Source organism: Lates calcarifer, linkage group LG6 (genome assembly GCF_001640805.2).
Source record: "Lates calcarifer isolate ASB-BC8 linkage group LG6, TLL_Latcal_v3, whole genome shotgun sequence".
NCBI classification, from domain to species: Eukaryota; Metazoa; Chordata; class Actinopteri; family Centropomidae; genus Lates; species Lates calcarifer.
The window spans coordinates 17,577,886-17,590,747 of NC_066838.1; the positions used below are offsets into that span (position 1 = coordinate 17,577,886).

The following is a 12,862-nucleotide window of genomic DNA, read 5'->3' on the forward strand; positions in this document are numbered from 1 at the left end:
GCATGACAGAATAAGATAATGACAAGATGGAAGGAAGCTGGAGTACTTGGAGAGACCCCACATAGGCACAGGGAGAACATGCAAACTCGACACAGAAAAGCCCCAGGCTTTAACTCTGTATGCTATTACAATGCCATCAGTATTCCATTTAATTTTAATAAATTTGCATGCAATTTTAATGCAACATGACAAAATGTGAAAAAAGTATGCGTATACTGTATATTGTCAAATAATTCCCAGAAGACTGTAGCTGGGTTTTGTAAGTTCACTACACCAAACTCAGACCGTTTCAAGGGACAGCATTTTATTCAAGCTGCAATGATGAAATATTGCAACCCACTCTTTATCAAGTAAATTTCATCAAAAAACACAAAAATTTTCATACTCAGGACAGACACTATCCACCTACATAAAAATGGAATGATTCACCATACATCATGAAGGAAAAAAAGACGAAAAGAATATTTCATGTAAACATATCCAAAGAGACATTGCAAATATATATAAAAATCAGTGCAGAAACAGAAACAATGATTCCAAAAATATTTTTGGTTTGTATTTGCTTAGTTTATGTCTTTGGATGAGCTTTTATTGAAATCAGCAGAAATAAAAGCAAAGGCAACAGCTACAGTGAGGAGGAAGATGTATCTCTGCGGCATTTTGCTTCTGTAATACGACACATTCCTCTCACCACTGTGGGAGAAAAGAACTCAGACTGATCTATGTGATAGTCTTAGACAATCACACCAGGATAAAACCCATGTGGAGCCCACATGGGATTAGCATGGGTTTTGCCCTGCCCACACTGTCCCACAGTAAACCCTACAGTGGGCCCGTGCAGGCATGTTTGCTGGGGGTGCTTAAGACGTGTCCTCCTTAGCTCAACTTCCATTGTCACAAGTTTGAAAGTATGTTGGTGTCCTTCAGTTGGCCACTGTTGGGAATGAGATAGGTGAGACATGTCCACTGTTTCACACTAAGCCTTTTGAGTATAAGTGCACCATCCAGGTACTTATGGTGCACTGCATGTTGCCATACTTCCTCACTGTGAAAGCACAAGTATGCACTCGAAATAACAAGTATGTAAGAACACAAATTGAGACACAGCAAGTGATTATAAATCTTTGAACTGAACCGAACAAAGCAATTCAACCTCTATTCTGCATGACTGGGATATCTTTATTCTCAGGAAAATTTGCCCGCTCAAAGCCCCAGAAATCCTGTGTTTGCAGGGGGGCAGGAGGACTCAGGATTTGGGGGGTGGCAGCTGGGTGGCAGAGGGAGTGCCCCCTACCCCTCTCATCCCACCCCACCCACAGAAGCCCGTGGCACGTCCGCTGGAGAGAGATGCGTCCACCGTGTTGGCCCGGAAGCTTGGCCACTTGTTTATCAATTTAATAATAATCCTATTTATGTAATTTTATTTATTTAGTGAGATTACGCGGTGTGAAGTCCGGGCCAAGTCGTTAAACTGTTAATCTGCCTGGCTTTGACACAAGAATCCAAGTTGAAAGCGGACTTTCTTGGACAGTCACCCGGCCGGTACAGCTGCTGCTTGTTGGAAGACATGAATCCGAGCTGTGTAGCCATCCCGTTAGCGGTGGGCTAATATCACACACAAGGACAACAAGAGCCAAATGTCAGGTGTTATATCCAGCTAAGTCAGTAGTGACCTGCAGTGAGAAGACAAGAAACGCATCTGATGGACACCCAGTTGTCTCACTCTCCTCATGTGTTACCGTTAATTAACATGTCGAATCAGCACCAGCCGGTTTTCCCGATCCAACAGCAGCCCAACCTGAACTCTGCTCCTTTCCCACAGTTTTTCGCGAAACCTTTTAACAGTCCTCTTCAAATGAGAAGGAGTGTAATAACAGACGATTATCGTGTAACAAGTCAGGTGCTCGGGATGGGGATAAATGGCAGAGTATTGGAAATATTTCACAAAGAGAGTGGAGAAAAGTATGCACTAAAGGTAAACCATATTGATATCTTTGATTCAGATAACACTTTCTGTGTTTAACACATTTCCATCATATTTCTTATCGTGGGTAAACGCCTAAGTGCATTGGCCCAGAGGCAAGAGTTTGAAATCTAATCGACGCCACTATAATTTCTTTAGCAAAGCATGTTGGTGGTAGCATCTAAGCATCAACCTTCTTATAGTTACACTGATAGATATTTGATATTAGTGTATGATATGAACCATAACGTGTTTGAGTTCATTCGGAGGGATGTTTTTGCCTGCCTGGAGCTGGTGTGCACAGTCTTGATACTTGAACCTATCACATAAGCTCTGGCAATTCCAATAGCCTTTGCACAATCTTGCACATGACACTATAACTATCTCATGCATGTCTTAGTTACTCTGCGTGCCCTGATGTGGTTTACTTTTGACCTTGTGCTAAATTCCTTGCAACCACAAATTACTTGCAGGTCCATGGAATTTGAATTGAAAGAGGTTTAGAGATCATAGAAGGAAGCTCTGAGAGTTTTGTGATGTTCTGACTACTTTTAGTTTGAGGTCATGTCAAAAGTTAGATACAGTTGTTTGGAATAGACACAGAACTCAGCCATGAAACTAAGAATCATTTTCACTATTGATTTATCTTTTCTTTCTTGATATAAAATCTCTGCTAAAATTTCCCAGAGCCCAAGGGAACGTCTTCAAATGCCTTGTTTTGTCCAACCAACAGTTTCTCAGTTTACTGTCTTGTATGACAAAGCAAAGCATTATATTTTCACATTTTAAAAGCTGGAAACCTCAAATTTAGGCGTTTTTGCTTTAAAAATGATTAACATCATTGTCAAAATATTTGTTCATTTTGTGTCAATCAACTGGTCGATTAATCCAGTAATCATAGAAGTTTCATCTTCTATTCATCTCTAGATTTTTGGGGGGTTAACAAAATGGCTTTGTGCATCAATTCCATGCACGTGTTTCCCAACATTTCCTTTAGTTATTTTGGTTTCTCTTGCTCCAGTTACTTGTTATCAACATGTCTGTGTTTAGAGAGAGATTTTCTCAGAAGCCTTTGAAACTGGGTTTTCATAATTTGAGTCCAGTAAACAGGATTAAGGCCTGTTTGTTGCTGACTGACAACCTTCGTGCCTTGAGAATTTCTGCTTTTTGTCACATTCTCAGAACCAGACAAACAAAGTGCAGATGAGGCTGAACTCGGTGTACATCAAGCTGAGCTGAAAGTTAAACAGATGCTCATCTCTTATCTTAGATTTTTGAAAATCTGCTTCTCATATGCTGTTTCCTCTTTCCTTGCCTTGGGACAGTATGCGCCCTCCTTCTGTGTCTGAGTTTCAGCCAGCCAGCCAGCAGAGATAAACGAATATATTACCCCAGTGCATTCCTCTGGGATCAATTAGTCACTCCTGAGGCATGTGTGATGTTATCCAACTAAAGAGTAACTGTCCTGCTGGGGTGACAGGCAGCATTTAGAGTCACAGCTGAGAGCTTTCAGAGTTCAAGCGATGGGGTTTCTGTTGGCATCAGATGTGATTTGTAGATTCTTTTTTCTCATAGAAACCCTGTAATTTTTCCGGCATTTATGCACAACAGACTACTTTTTCAGGATCTAATTTATGTCCCCGAGTTTGTAAATTATACACTGTTCAGTAGCTCTGGCCTCTGGCCTACCATGTTCAGGTGTCTGTTTTGAAAGAGGAGTGTTGACTTTTCCTACTTAAATGCTGCCAGCCAGAAAAAGAGAGCGGAACATGCCTGTGTCTAAAAGTAGCTTCATGCGAGAGGCCTGAGATAACTGAGAGATTATGACGTACGGTGGGGTGCAGCAGGACTGGGTGTCACGCAGATTGCACACGCTCAGCTTTTATTAGCCTGTGAAGGTGTTTTTAAAAGGGTAAACAAAGTGAAGAAACTAGCAAATAACCAGTGTTACCTGACCTTAGTTTGTTTTTAAAAGCAAGCATATTATGATTATTATACTACTGTTTTTTTAATTCTCTTTCAGGCTATTTTGGAGAGCTTCATATCTTCATATCTCTCTCCCAATATTCTGTGCTTTTGGGCCTCTAGTTTGTAATTGCATTTGTCAGTAGTTATTTCTTGACAGAGATCCACCTATTTCAACAGTGTGTGTGTGTGTGTGTGTGTGTGTGTCTCTAAAGTCTAAGTATGTAAATCAAACATCATCATAGATTGTGAGTCTTTGATTCATGTTTGCCTTCCTACTGTGATTCTTTGAACATCAGTAAACCATACATCATGCTTCCCTCACACCCTGTTAAATAAGTAATTGTGTTAAGATTTGTGAGGTAACTTTTCATTATGATTTGTAGTGTGTGAGGCAGACTAATATAAATCTAAAACTCAAGGAAATGATTAAATGTACCACAGTAAATCTCAGTGGGAGGTCCCCTGAAAGAGTCTGATAAAGAAGATTGTAAAACTGCAATCCCTGATGTTGCTTTAAATTGATGCTGTGAAAGCATCACAGAGCAGTGCAACTGAAATGCAGCATGTAGTATTTTTTTTCTTGTGATATAAGGTAATAACATTCTTCAGTAATATGAACAGTGTTCAGATTGTTCTTTACCTAAAATCGCAAAATTGTCCACATCCAGTGAATCATCTGCAATTGCACTTGTGGATAACTGTAGCAGTTACAAATTTGAGCAAATGAATTTAAGGTTTCACAAGTAGGCTATAAATTATAAAGATTAAATATATATTGTACAAATTATAGAAATTTGTTTAGCCCCCATATAGCATTCACCTAACCCTTTAACTGTTGAAGCAGCTCCATTTAGATCTGGGACAAAGTGTTCCTAGAGTGAAATTTACTTTACCGGTGAAATGTCTGAGCCCTGTGATTCTTTTAAAACAAACATCAGAACAATTGGATTATCTGAATAGCCAGGGCTCTGACTCATCATCTTATTCTTTATGACATTTAATTAGCCACATGCAAACAAAAATATGATTATTTTACCAGCTAGAGCAGCTTTATATGACCATATTCAGAACTGAAATGTCATCATGCTCACTGATTTATTCATTTCTGAGCTGTTACTGTTTTTTGCCACTCTGCGTTTCAGATGCTGCAGGATAGTCCGGAGGCCAGACGAGAGGTGGAGCTCCACTGGAGGGTGTCACCATGCCCCCACATTGTGCCCATCATAGACGTTTATGAGAATCTCTACCAGGGCAAGAAGTGCCTCCTCGTTGTGATGGAGTGGTATGTTCCTCTGCATATGCACAGACATGCACGCACACACATAGTTAGTGAGGGATGTTTGTGTGGTCTTAAAAGTGATAGCATATGCTGACAAAAGTACATTTTCTTCCCTGGATGTTGTATATTTTTTGAATGGCTCCTGGCAGTTGTGGCTTGTATTAGTTGCTCTGCGAGTTGATGGAGCCAGCTCCTTCGTTAATGCGCACCAACTGAGGTGAGGAGTTTCCAGAACACTTCAGGGCAGAAAGTAATAAAAAACAGGCAGAGGCTGCTTTGTCTGGAATATAACAAGGCAGGCGCCCACCTGATGTCCTCCGCCACGTCTTATACATAAGAAAGAACAGAAAAATGTACTTGTAGCTGGATATGATCAATATGATGTCATGACTGAATAATCCTGACTGTATACTATAAAAAAGAGTAGACTGAGATGGGTGTGGAATGATTCCAGACTTACATTAATAGCTTTTTACTTAAAGATCTAAATGTTATTGTGTCATGGAAAATAATTTTAACTTTTTGATATACACCAATCAGCCATGACATTCTGACCACTGGTGGATGAAGTGAATAACATCGATCATCTCGTTATAACACAATGTTCTGCTGAGGAACCTTTGGTCCTTACATGCATTTGGACGTTATTTTGTCACGTACCACCCACCTAAATATTGTCACAAACCAAGCACACACCCCTTCAATGGCAACAACACTCTCCAATGTCAGGGGCCTCCCCCAGCAGGATAATGTTCCCGCCACACCACAAAAACTATTATTTCAGCAAGAACTTTAGTGAGAAAGTATTTTGATAATCGATTAATAGTTTAAGACATTTTTCAAGCAAAAATGGTAAACAACACTTATTTTAAGCATCCTGTTTTGCTCATCTTATGTAATAAAATAAATATCTTTGGGCTCTTGACTCAGGTCCAGACAAAACAAGTGATTCAAAGATGTCATCTTGGGCTTTTGGAAACTGTGGCTGAGATTTTTCACAATTTTGTGGCATTTTGCTGACCAAACAATCAGTCAAAAAAGAATTGTCAAATTAATCAGTTATGGAAATAATCATTAGTTGCAGCCCTAAGCATGACAATATTGTATTTGGAGTCTGATTCTAATTGCAGAAATAAATACAGCAAATGGAAGTGATTTCACACTTATTGTTATGATGGAAATATTGCGAAGGAGTTCCAGGAGGAAGTGTAATGCTGCCCAGTCCTCGCAGGGTTTATTTAAAACCATGCATATAAACCCCAGCACCTGTCCATACATATGTTAAGATTCTATTGGCTACAAATCTTAAACACTAAATCATGCTCACCCGAGTCATGTTGTTCCTTTTACGCAATACTTTACTAAGAGAAAATAGTCTGTCCCGCAGCTGAATGGCCCGTGTTACGACTGTTCATTCCAAGGTCACTCTGACTTCGGTTGCCATGGCAACTGCTGCTGGAGACTGGGTCTGCTTTACTTTATCAGTGTCTTCAAAATTCCTTCACCGTTGTTATATGCAGCCCTCAGACAGGCTTGTGCTTCTGTTGCCACATTTATTATCACCTTTACACTTCAGGAGCCAGACTGACTTTGATGAACATAACCTTATACCTCTATCCACTCACAGTACTGTTTTCTTCATTCTCAGCATGGATGGGGGTGAATTATTCAGTCATATCCAAGACAGAGGGAATCATGCATTTACAGAAAGAGGTAGGGGGAGAGATTATTATCTCTAAAATATGCTGCTAAATGTACTGAATAGTTTCATATTTTTCTGTGTAAATTCTTGTGCACATTATTTGTCTCTCGTCTGCTTCCTTATTTTTCAGAGGCCTCAGACATCATGAAAAGTGTAGGAGAAGCCATACTTTTCTTGCATTCCATCAATATTGCTCACAGAGACATCAAGGTAATTCTTCACTCACTATATGTTGTATCACAGACATAATCTGCAGTGTTATTTTTTGTGGACAAAATGTTAGATTATTTGTAAGAAATAAAAAGTGGCAAGTAAAATTGTTACTGTTCTCTCATGCTCATGTTTTACTGTCAAAGAGCCCACATTTAAGGCCAAGTAGCGCAATCAGGAGAAAACGGGAGATGAGAGAGAGATAAAAATGAAGTCCCACAGGCCTCTGTATATAATGAACATCAAATTGTTCACATATGTAGAGTAACCAAACACTGAAGGGCCCCTGAAACAGACGATTGTACACCCCTAATGGCAAAATTGTTTCCATTAAAAAGTCAAACACTGGAAGTTTTTTTTTTGTATCTTGCACCATTCCTTCTAGAACAACATTAGGGCCCTTACATATGTGTTGTGTCAATATGTAGCCTGCAAAGTGAGAGAACTGGGAATACAGTCAGCATATCTGTACCATTTTTAACTGTGGTCCAACCTCCTATGCCTCAAGAATAGTTCTCTGTCTGCCTCTCTATTTTGAAATTGTCAGTGGTTACCACCTCTTTAAATGTCTCTCAAGTTCTGAAAGTTTTCAAGTATCACAGGAACTTAAAGACAAATCATTTTTCATTAGATCGGTAGATTATATTGTCTCTTACTTTCAAAAGAAATGGCAAGACTTGCACATTAATATGAAACACATACTTTTGTTAAGGCTTACATGTGCTATTAATTTTATTTCTATTATCTCAATAATCTTCTCTTGTAGTAAATCAACAGATATTGCACTTCTGTTGTTTAAAATCTTTCTTTCCTTTTTCTTTCAGCCAGAAAACCTGCTGTACACCTCCAAAAGACCAGATGCCCTCCTCAAACTGACTGATTTTGGGTTTGCCAAAGAAATCACCACTTTAAACTCACTGGCAACACCATGTTTTACCCCCTACTATGTTGGTAAGACCACAGAACATGTGACCTTTAAATAATTAGATGAGGTTGAAGATGCACTAGGGACTTTGTGTATGTTGACAATGTACATCTACATTTATTCTTTTGGCAGATGCTTTTGTCCAGCATACACATGAGGTGTGTATGTATGAACAGTTATGTGGTTGGTAGAAGTGTACAGCAATAATGAATTCAGAGTTAAGGAAATAGTTCAGCATTTTGGGAAGCTTTCACTGAAGGTTTAAATGGGAATGCTCCAGTCTTTATGCTTAGCCAGGCTAACCGGCTGCTGGATGTAACCTTATATTTACAGTACAGAGATGAGCTTGGTATTGATCTCTTCTCACCTGGCTCTCAGCAAGAAAGAAGAGAATCAGTGTATTTCCCAAAATGTTGAACCGTCCCTTTCACTGGATGATTTGCCGACTGGTGTCATCTGCCTTTCTATACAACATTTTTGATACCTGTATCATCACACTTCCTCTATTAGACACTGCGGTATAAGTGCTGCAGTGTTTGGCCGTCACAGCTGTGAACATGAGTTTTTGTTTTTATGAATGTCAAACTTAATTGCATGAGATCCTGTGAGGTTAAACCTGATATCAGTGATAGTCATATATCAGCAGGAACAACTGTGTCAGGAATTTTGTGTGTGAGTAATGCAGTACAGCTTAAATATTATTCTCTGTCTTGGAACTGCACAGAGCAAATGTTTTTGTGTAATTACATGTGCATTTGTGTAGTAGGTCTAATATAATTACATTATTAAAAGCCACTGTCATTTATTCATTCACTGTCTCTGGAGTTTGACAGCATCAGGTTTTGAAACATCACATTTTTGCCATGTGCTTTTTCAAACTTAACTTGACCCCATTGTTTTGTCGAGTGCTTTCCCTGAGAGAATTGAACATTCATGAAAATTTGCAGATGCTTTGCTTCCTGTGGAAAGTGACTAGACTTATGTGAGTTATGAGAAGTTACATCCTGGAAAATTGAACATATGCTACTTTAGTGACCTGTGTTTTTTCAGTCATCTGTCTTTTCAAAGAATTATCAAAGATGTTAAATCTGAAACAGGAGCAATTTCTCCAGTCCAATTTAAATCATTTCTCTTGACACTGCGGCAGCTCCAGAAGTTCTTGGTCCAGAGAAGTATGACAGATCCTGTGACATGTGGTCTCTGGGTGTCATTATGTATATTCTGTAAGTCAATCAGTGTGGTGTACTTCTTGTGATTTTCATTTTGCCATGACATGTGTCTTTCACTCTGAAGCTTTTGTAAATGATTCCCGCTAATAGGATCCATCTTGTCATCAGACATTTGTTTCTGTCTCACACACAGACTTTGTGGATATCCTCCTTTTTTCTCACATCATGGTCTCGCAATATCCCCAGGGATGAAAAGACGGATATGTAACGGACAGTATGAGTTCCCCAACCCAGAGTGGTCGGATGTGTCTGAGGAAGGTGAGAGGGAAGCATGTTGGAAATTGAAATGGAAAATGGTTTAATCTGTATCTGTTATCTGTAAATGCTCTTTATTTACCATCCTTTCTGTTTTACTTTCCATGCATGTCACTGTAAATCTTTCTGTAAGTGGTGTGTCTCTCTGAGTGAAACCATTTTTGAGTAGGTGACATTTGGCCCCAACATAATGAAGTATAAACACAAGACTTGCATTCTTCACTGTAACTCCAGTAATAGTATTATTCTGTTGTTCGCTTGATTCCAGAGCTGCACTGATTATCTGATTAATTGATTATTCGGACAACAGATACTTATAATAATCCTGTTTAGCAAAAAATGCAATGCAACATTTGATGTTTTCTAGCTCCTCAAATGTGAGGATTTGATTCTTTTCTTTGGTCATACATATTAGTAAACCGATTATCTCTGGATTCTGTGCTCTTGGAACCAGAACCAATCTGATTTTTATCATTTTATTTAATATTCATTTAAATGTTTTCGTAGGAATTGTCGACCAGGTTGCTAACATTTGGAAACAATAACAGCCCGTGTATTTGCAGCTACATGCATGATTTTCAGGGATATTGCTCATAATAATGGGGTATACGTGAACAATGAACAATGATAATAATGATGATGATGATAATTTCCTTTTACAGCCAAACAGCTGATCTGTCGTTTACTGAAAACTGAGCCCACCCAGAGAATGAGCATCACAGAGTTCATAAACCATCCGTGGATTAATGTAAGAAGCTCCCTGTAGGCTTGAATCTATTAAAGCAACCGCTGGTTTAGAAAGATGTTTGTGAGATTTAGCCATATTCGCTTAACCATATTCTCTCACCACTGCAGCAGTCTGTAGAAGTCCCTCAAACGCCTCTTCACACCAGCAGGGTGTTGCACGAGGAACAAGAAGTCTGGGAGAAGGTTAAGGTAAGTGTTGGTGCTGTACATGTGTGTCACATTTTTGTTTCTTCTTTAAAAGGTAGGAGAGGCTTTGATGTTGGAGGAACAGTTTTGCAGCTCTTATTTACAGCTTTTACATAGAAAAACAGCTGTTACAAAAAAGAAAAAAGAATTGCACTGAAACTGCTTGATTTCATCCCTGAATCTGTCTGCACATTGACATCCATATGATATTTATTTAAAATTGGATGTGCACATTGAGCATACTCCACCTCAGTTGTTTTTGACAAAAGTGATGTTTCTTTTGTTGTTATTAGGAGGAAATGACAAATGCCCTGCAAACGATGAGAGTGGATTACAGTCAAATTAAAATCAAAACTATTGAAGACTCAACTAATCCTCTCCTCTTGAAGAGAAGAAAGAAAAGTAAAAACTCAGCCACACAACCTCCAGGCTAGTGAAATAAAGAGGTATTTCATTTCACACAGACACAAACACACACACATGCATAACATTTTTTCTTTGTAAAAAAGCTTTCAAGAAGAGCTTCAGAGAAACTGGAAATTGTTTGTTTTGAATATGTCTTAGCTGTTTTTATTTTCCCCTGTTAACGTGCATGATTTTATTCTCAAAATCTGAAACCATGAAATGCATCTTGATATTTTGGTACATGTGCTTTAAAGTCTCTTTCAATGCAAATGTCCTGTATGTGCACTAAGGCTTCTTACATCCTGTCACTATCATACTGTATATGTTCTGTTTATTATGAGAGTTTTTAATATTTGGATGTACATACTCAGTATGACATTTGAAAAAGTTTTGTTGGCAACTCATAGATTATTTTCAGGCTGTTACTTGAGCTGCTAGTCTGTTCTCAGCATTGAAAACCATTTAAACAGACTTTTTGCCTTCAGGGTCTTGTTTAGAGAGTTTGCCAGTGTCATTCATATTTGTATTTGTCTATTAAATGACCCATCACCAGAAACCAGAACTTTTGTTTTGAATGCTGACATAACACCAGAAGCATTTCTCCTTGCTGGGAAAAAAGGGACTTTTCTTACCACTTTACTTACCATGTGTAGCAACAATCACGCTTGCGAGACAGTTGAGACAGTTAATACTTAAATTTGATTGACAAAACAGTGCTGACCTCTTCATGCTCCTGTACCATTCATTCTCTCCAAAGCAGTAGAGCATGAAGGTTGTTGTGTGAAAGTCATGGAAAGAAAAGTGGATGGCAGTAAACTTTTAGGTCAAGGGAGTAGTGATGAGAAGTGCAGTGGAAGAATGTTGCACGTCACTATTATCCCGTCTGTCTTCTACTTTAGATAAAATCTCTTGATATTATCTGTGGTTTTGCATGTTGCAAATAAATGACTAGCAACACAGTTGTTTCTAATAAATAAAGGATATTTTTGAATGGATAGGATGATGGAAAAGTGGCTACAGATTTTTGACCTGGTGTTCCCTTTAGATAAAAGCTGTAGAGTTTGCCATTAGCTCAGCTGCCTTTTGTCTCATAGGCCTCCTTCACTTATCATTACTGCATTTGCTTTTGAGTGTACAGACCATAATGAGGTTCCAAGAAAACACCTGATTGCACACCGTGAAGTGATGAATTGTGCTAATGGGCTAATGCATTTCTGGTCATGGCTATGCAAGAATAATCAGGACACTGTAATCTTTCTTGTGCTGAGGACTACAATCAGGTGTGGAGGGCCAAGTAATTTATTCTTAACCAAGTTACACAATAAAAGAATAAACAACTAAAATGTGTCTTCAAGTAATAGTGGGCCTCTTAAAGTAAGACCTGAGAATTAGGTGGCAGTCTGCAACCTTTTCAATGCAGTGATCACTGGCTTAAAACTTAACATCATGCATCTCTAAAAAATATGTTAAAAATGTTTAGCATGCTCAGGTTACTTACTGTGTCAAAAACTAAAGTGACAACCATTGACTTATAGGTGGGCATGCCAATCCCTCCAGCAGTTTAAGAAATGTACAGCAGAGCCATATATGGCCAAAAATGCTTTCATGAATGTATTAATCCACGTAAAACACAAATAAAGTCCTGTAGATTGGACACACACACTTAAAAATCACCACTCTCTCATGTTTTCATTTTTTTAAGAATTCCCATGCAGAAAATACACAAATCTGTTTCAAATTAACATAAATTCTTTCATTTCAGTCTCTCCCATCTGTAGTTTCTTATGAAATCCACTCGTGACAAGAGAATAGTTTCAGCTTTACCTTATGGTACAGTTCACAACAGCAGAACGGCTCCAGGCTGAACGTTTATTGTGTGCAGTCACATAACTGGAACTATGCGGGTTTTTGGATCCATGAAGAAATGACGCCCACACTGACTGTTTCGAATTAAACATGATATTCTAATTACAAGATAATATTTTCTGATTTT

General features: G+C 38.6%; 1 protein-coding gene across 1 annotated transcript; it reads left to right on the forward strand.

Moving 5' to 3' along the window:
• Positions 1-1,295: 1,295 nt before the first annotated feature.
• Positions 1,296-12,542, forward strand: LOC108889533 (MAP kinase-activated protein kinase 2). The gene is made up of 10 exons (XM_018686044.2): positions 1,296-1,975; positions 5,074-5,213; positions 6,859-6,923; positions 7,043-7,122; positions 7,947-8,073; positions 9,195-9,270; positions 9,410-9,534; positions 10,194-10,279; positions 10,387-10,467; positions 10,758-12,542. Exons 1-10 carry the CDS (start codon positions 1,703-1,705, stop codon positions 10,896-10,898), a joined length of 1,194 nt encoding a protein of 397 aa, XP_018541560.1. The 5' UTR covers positions 1,296-1,702; the 3' UTR covers positions 10,899-12,542.
• Positions 12,543-12,862: the final 320 nt, after the last annotated feature.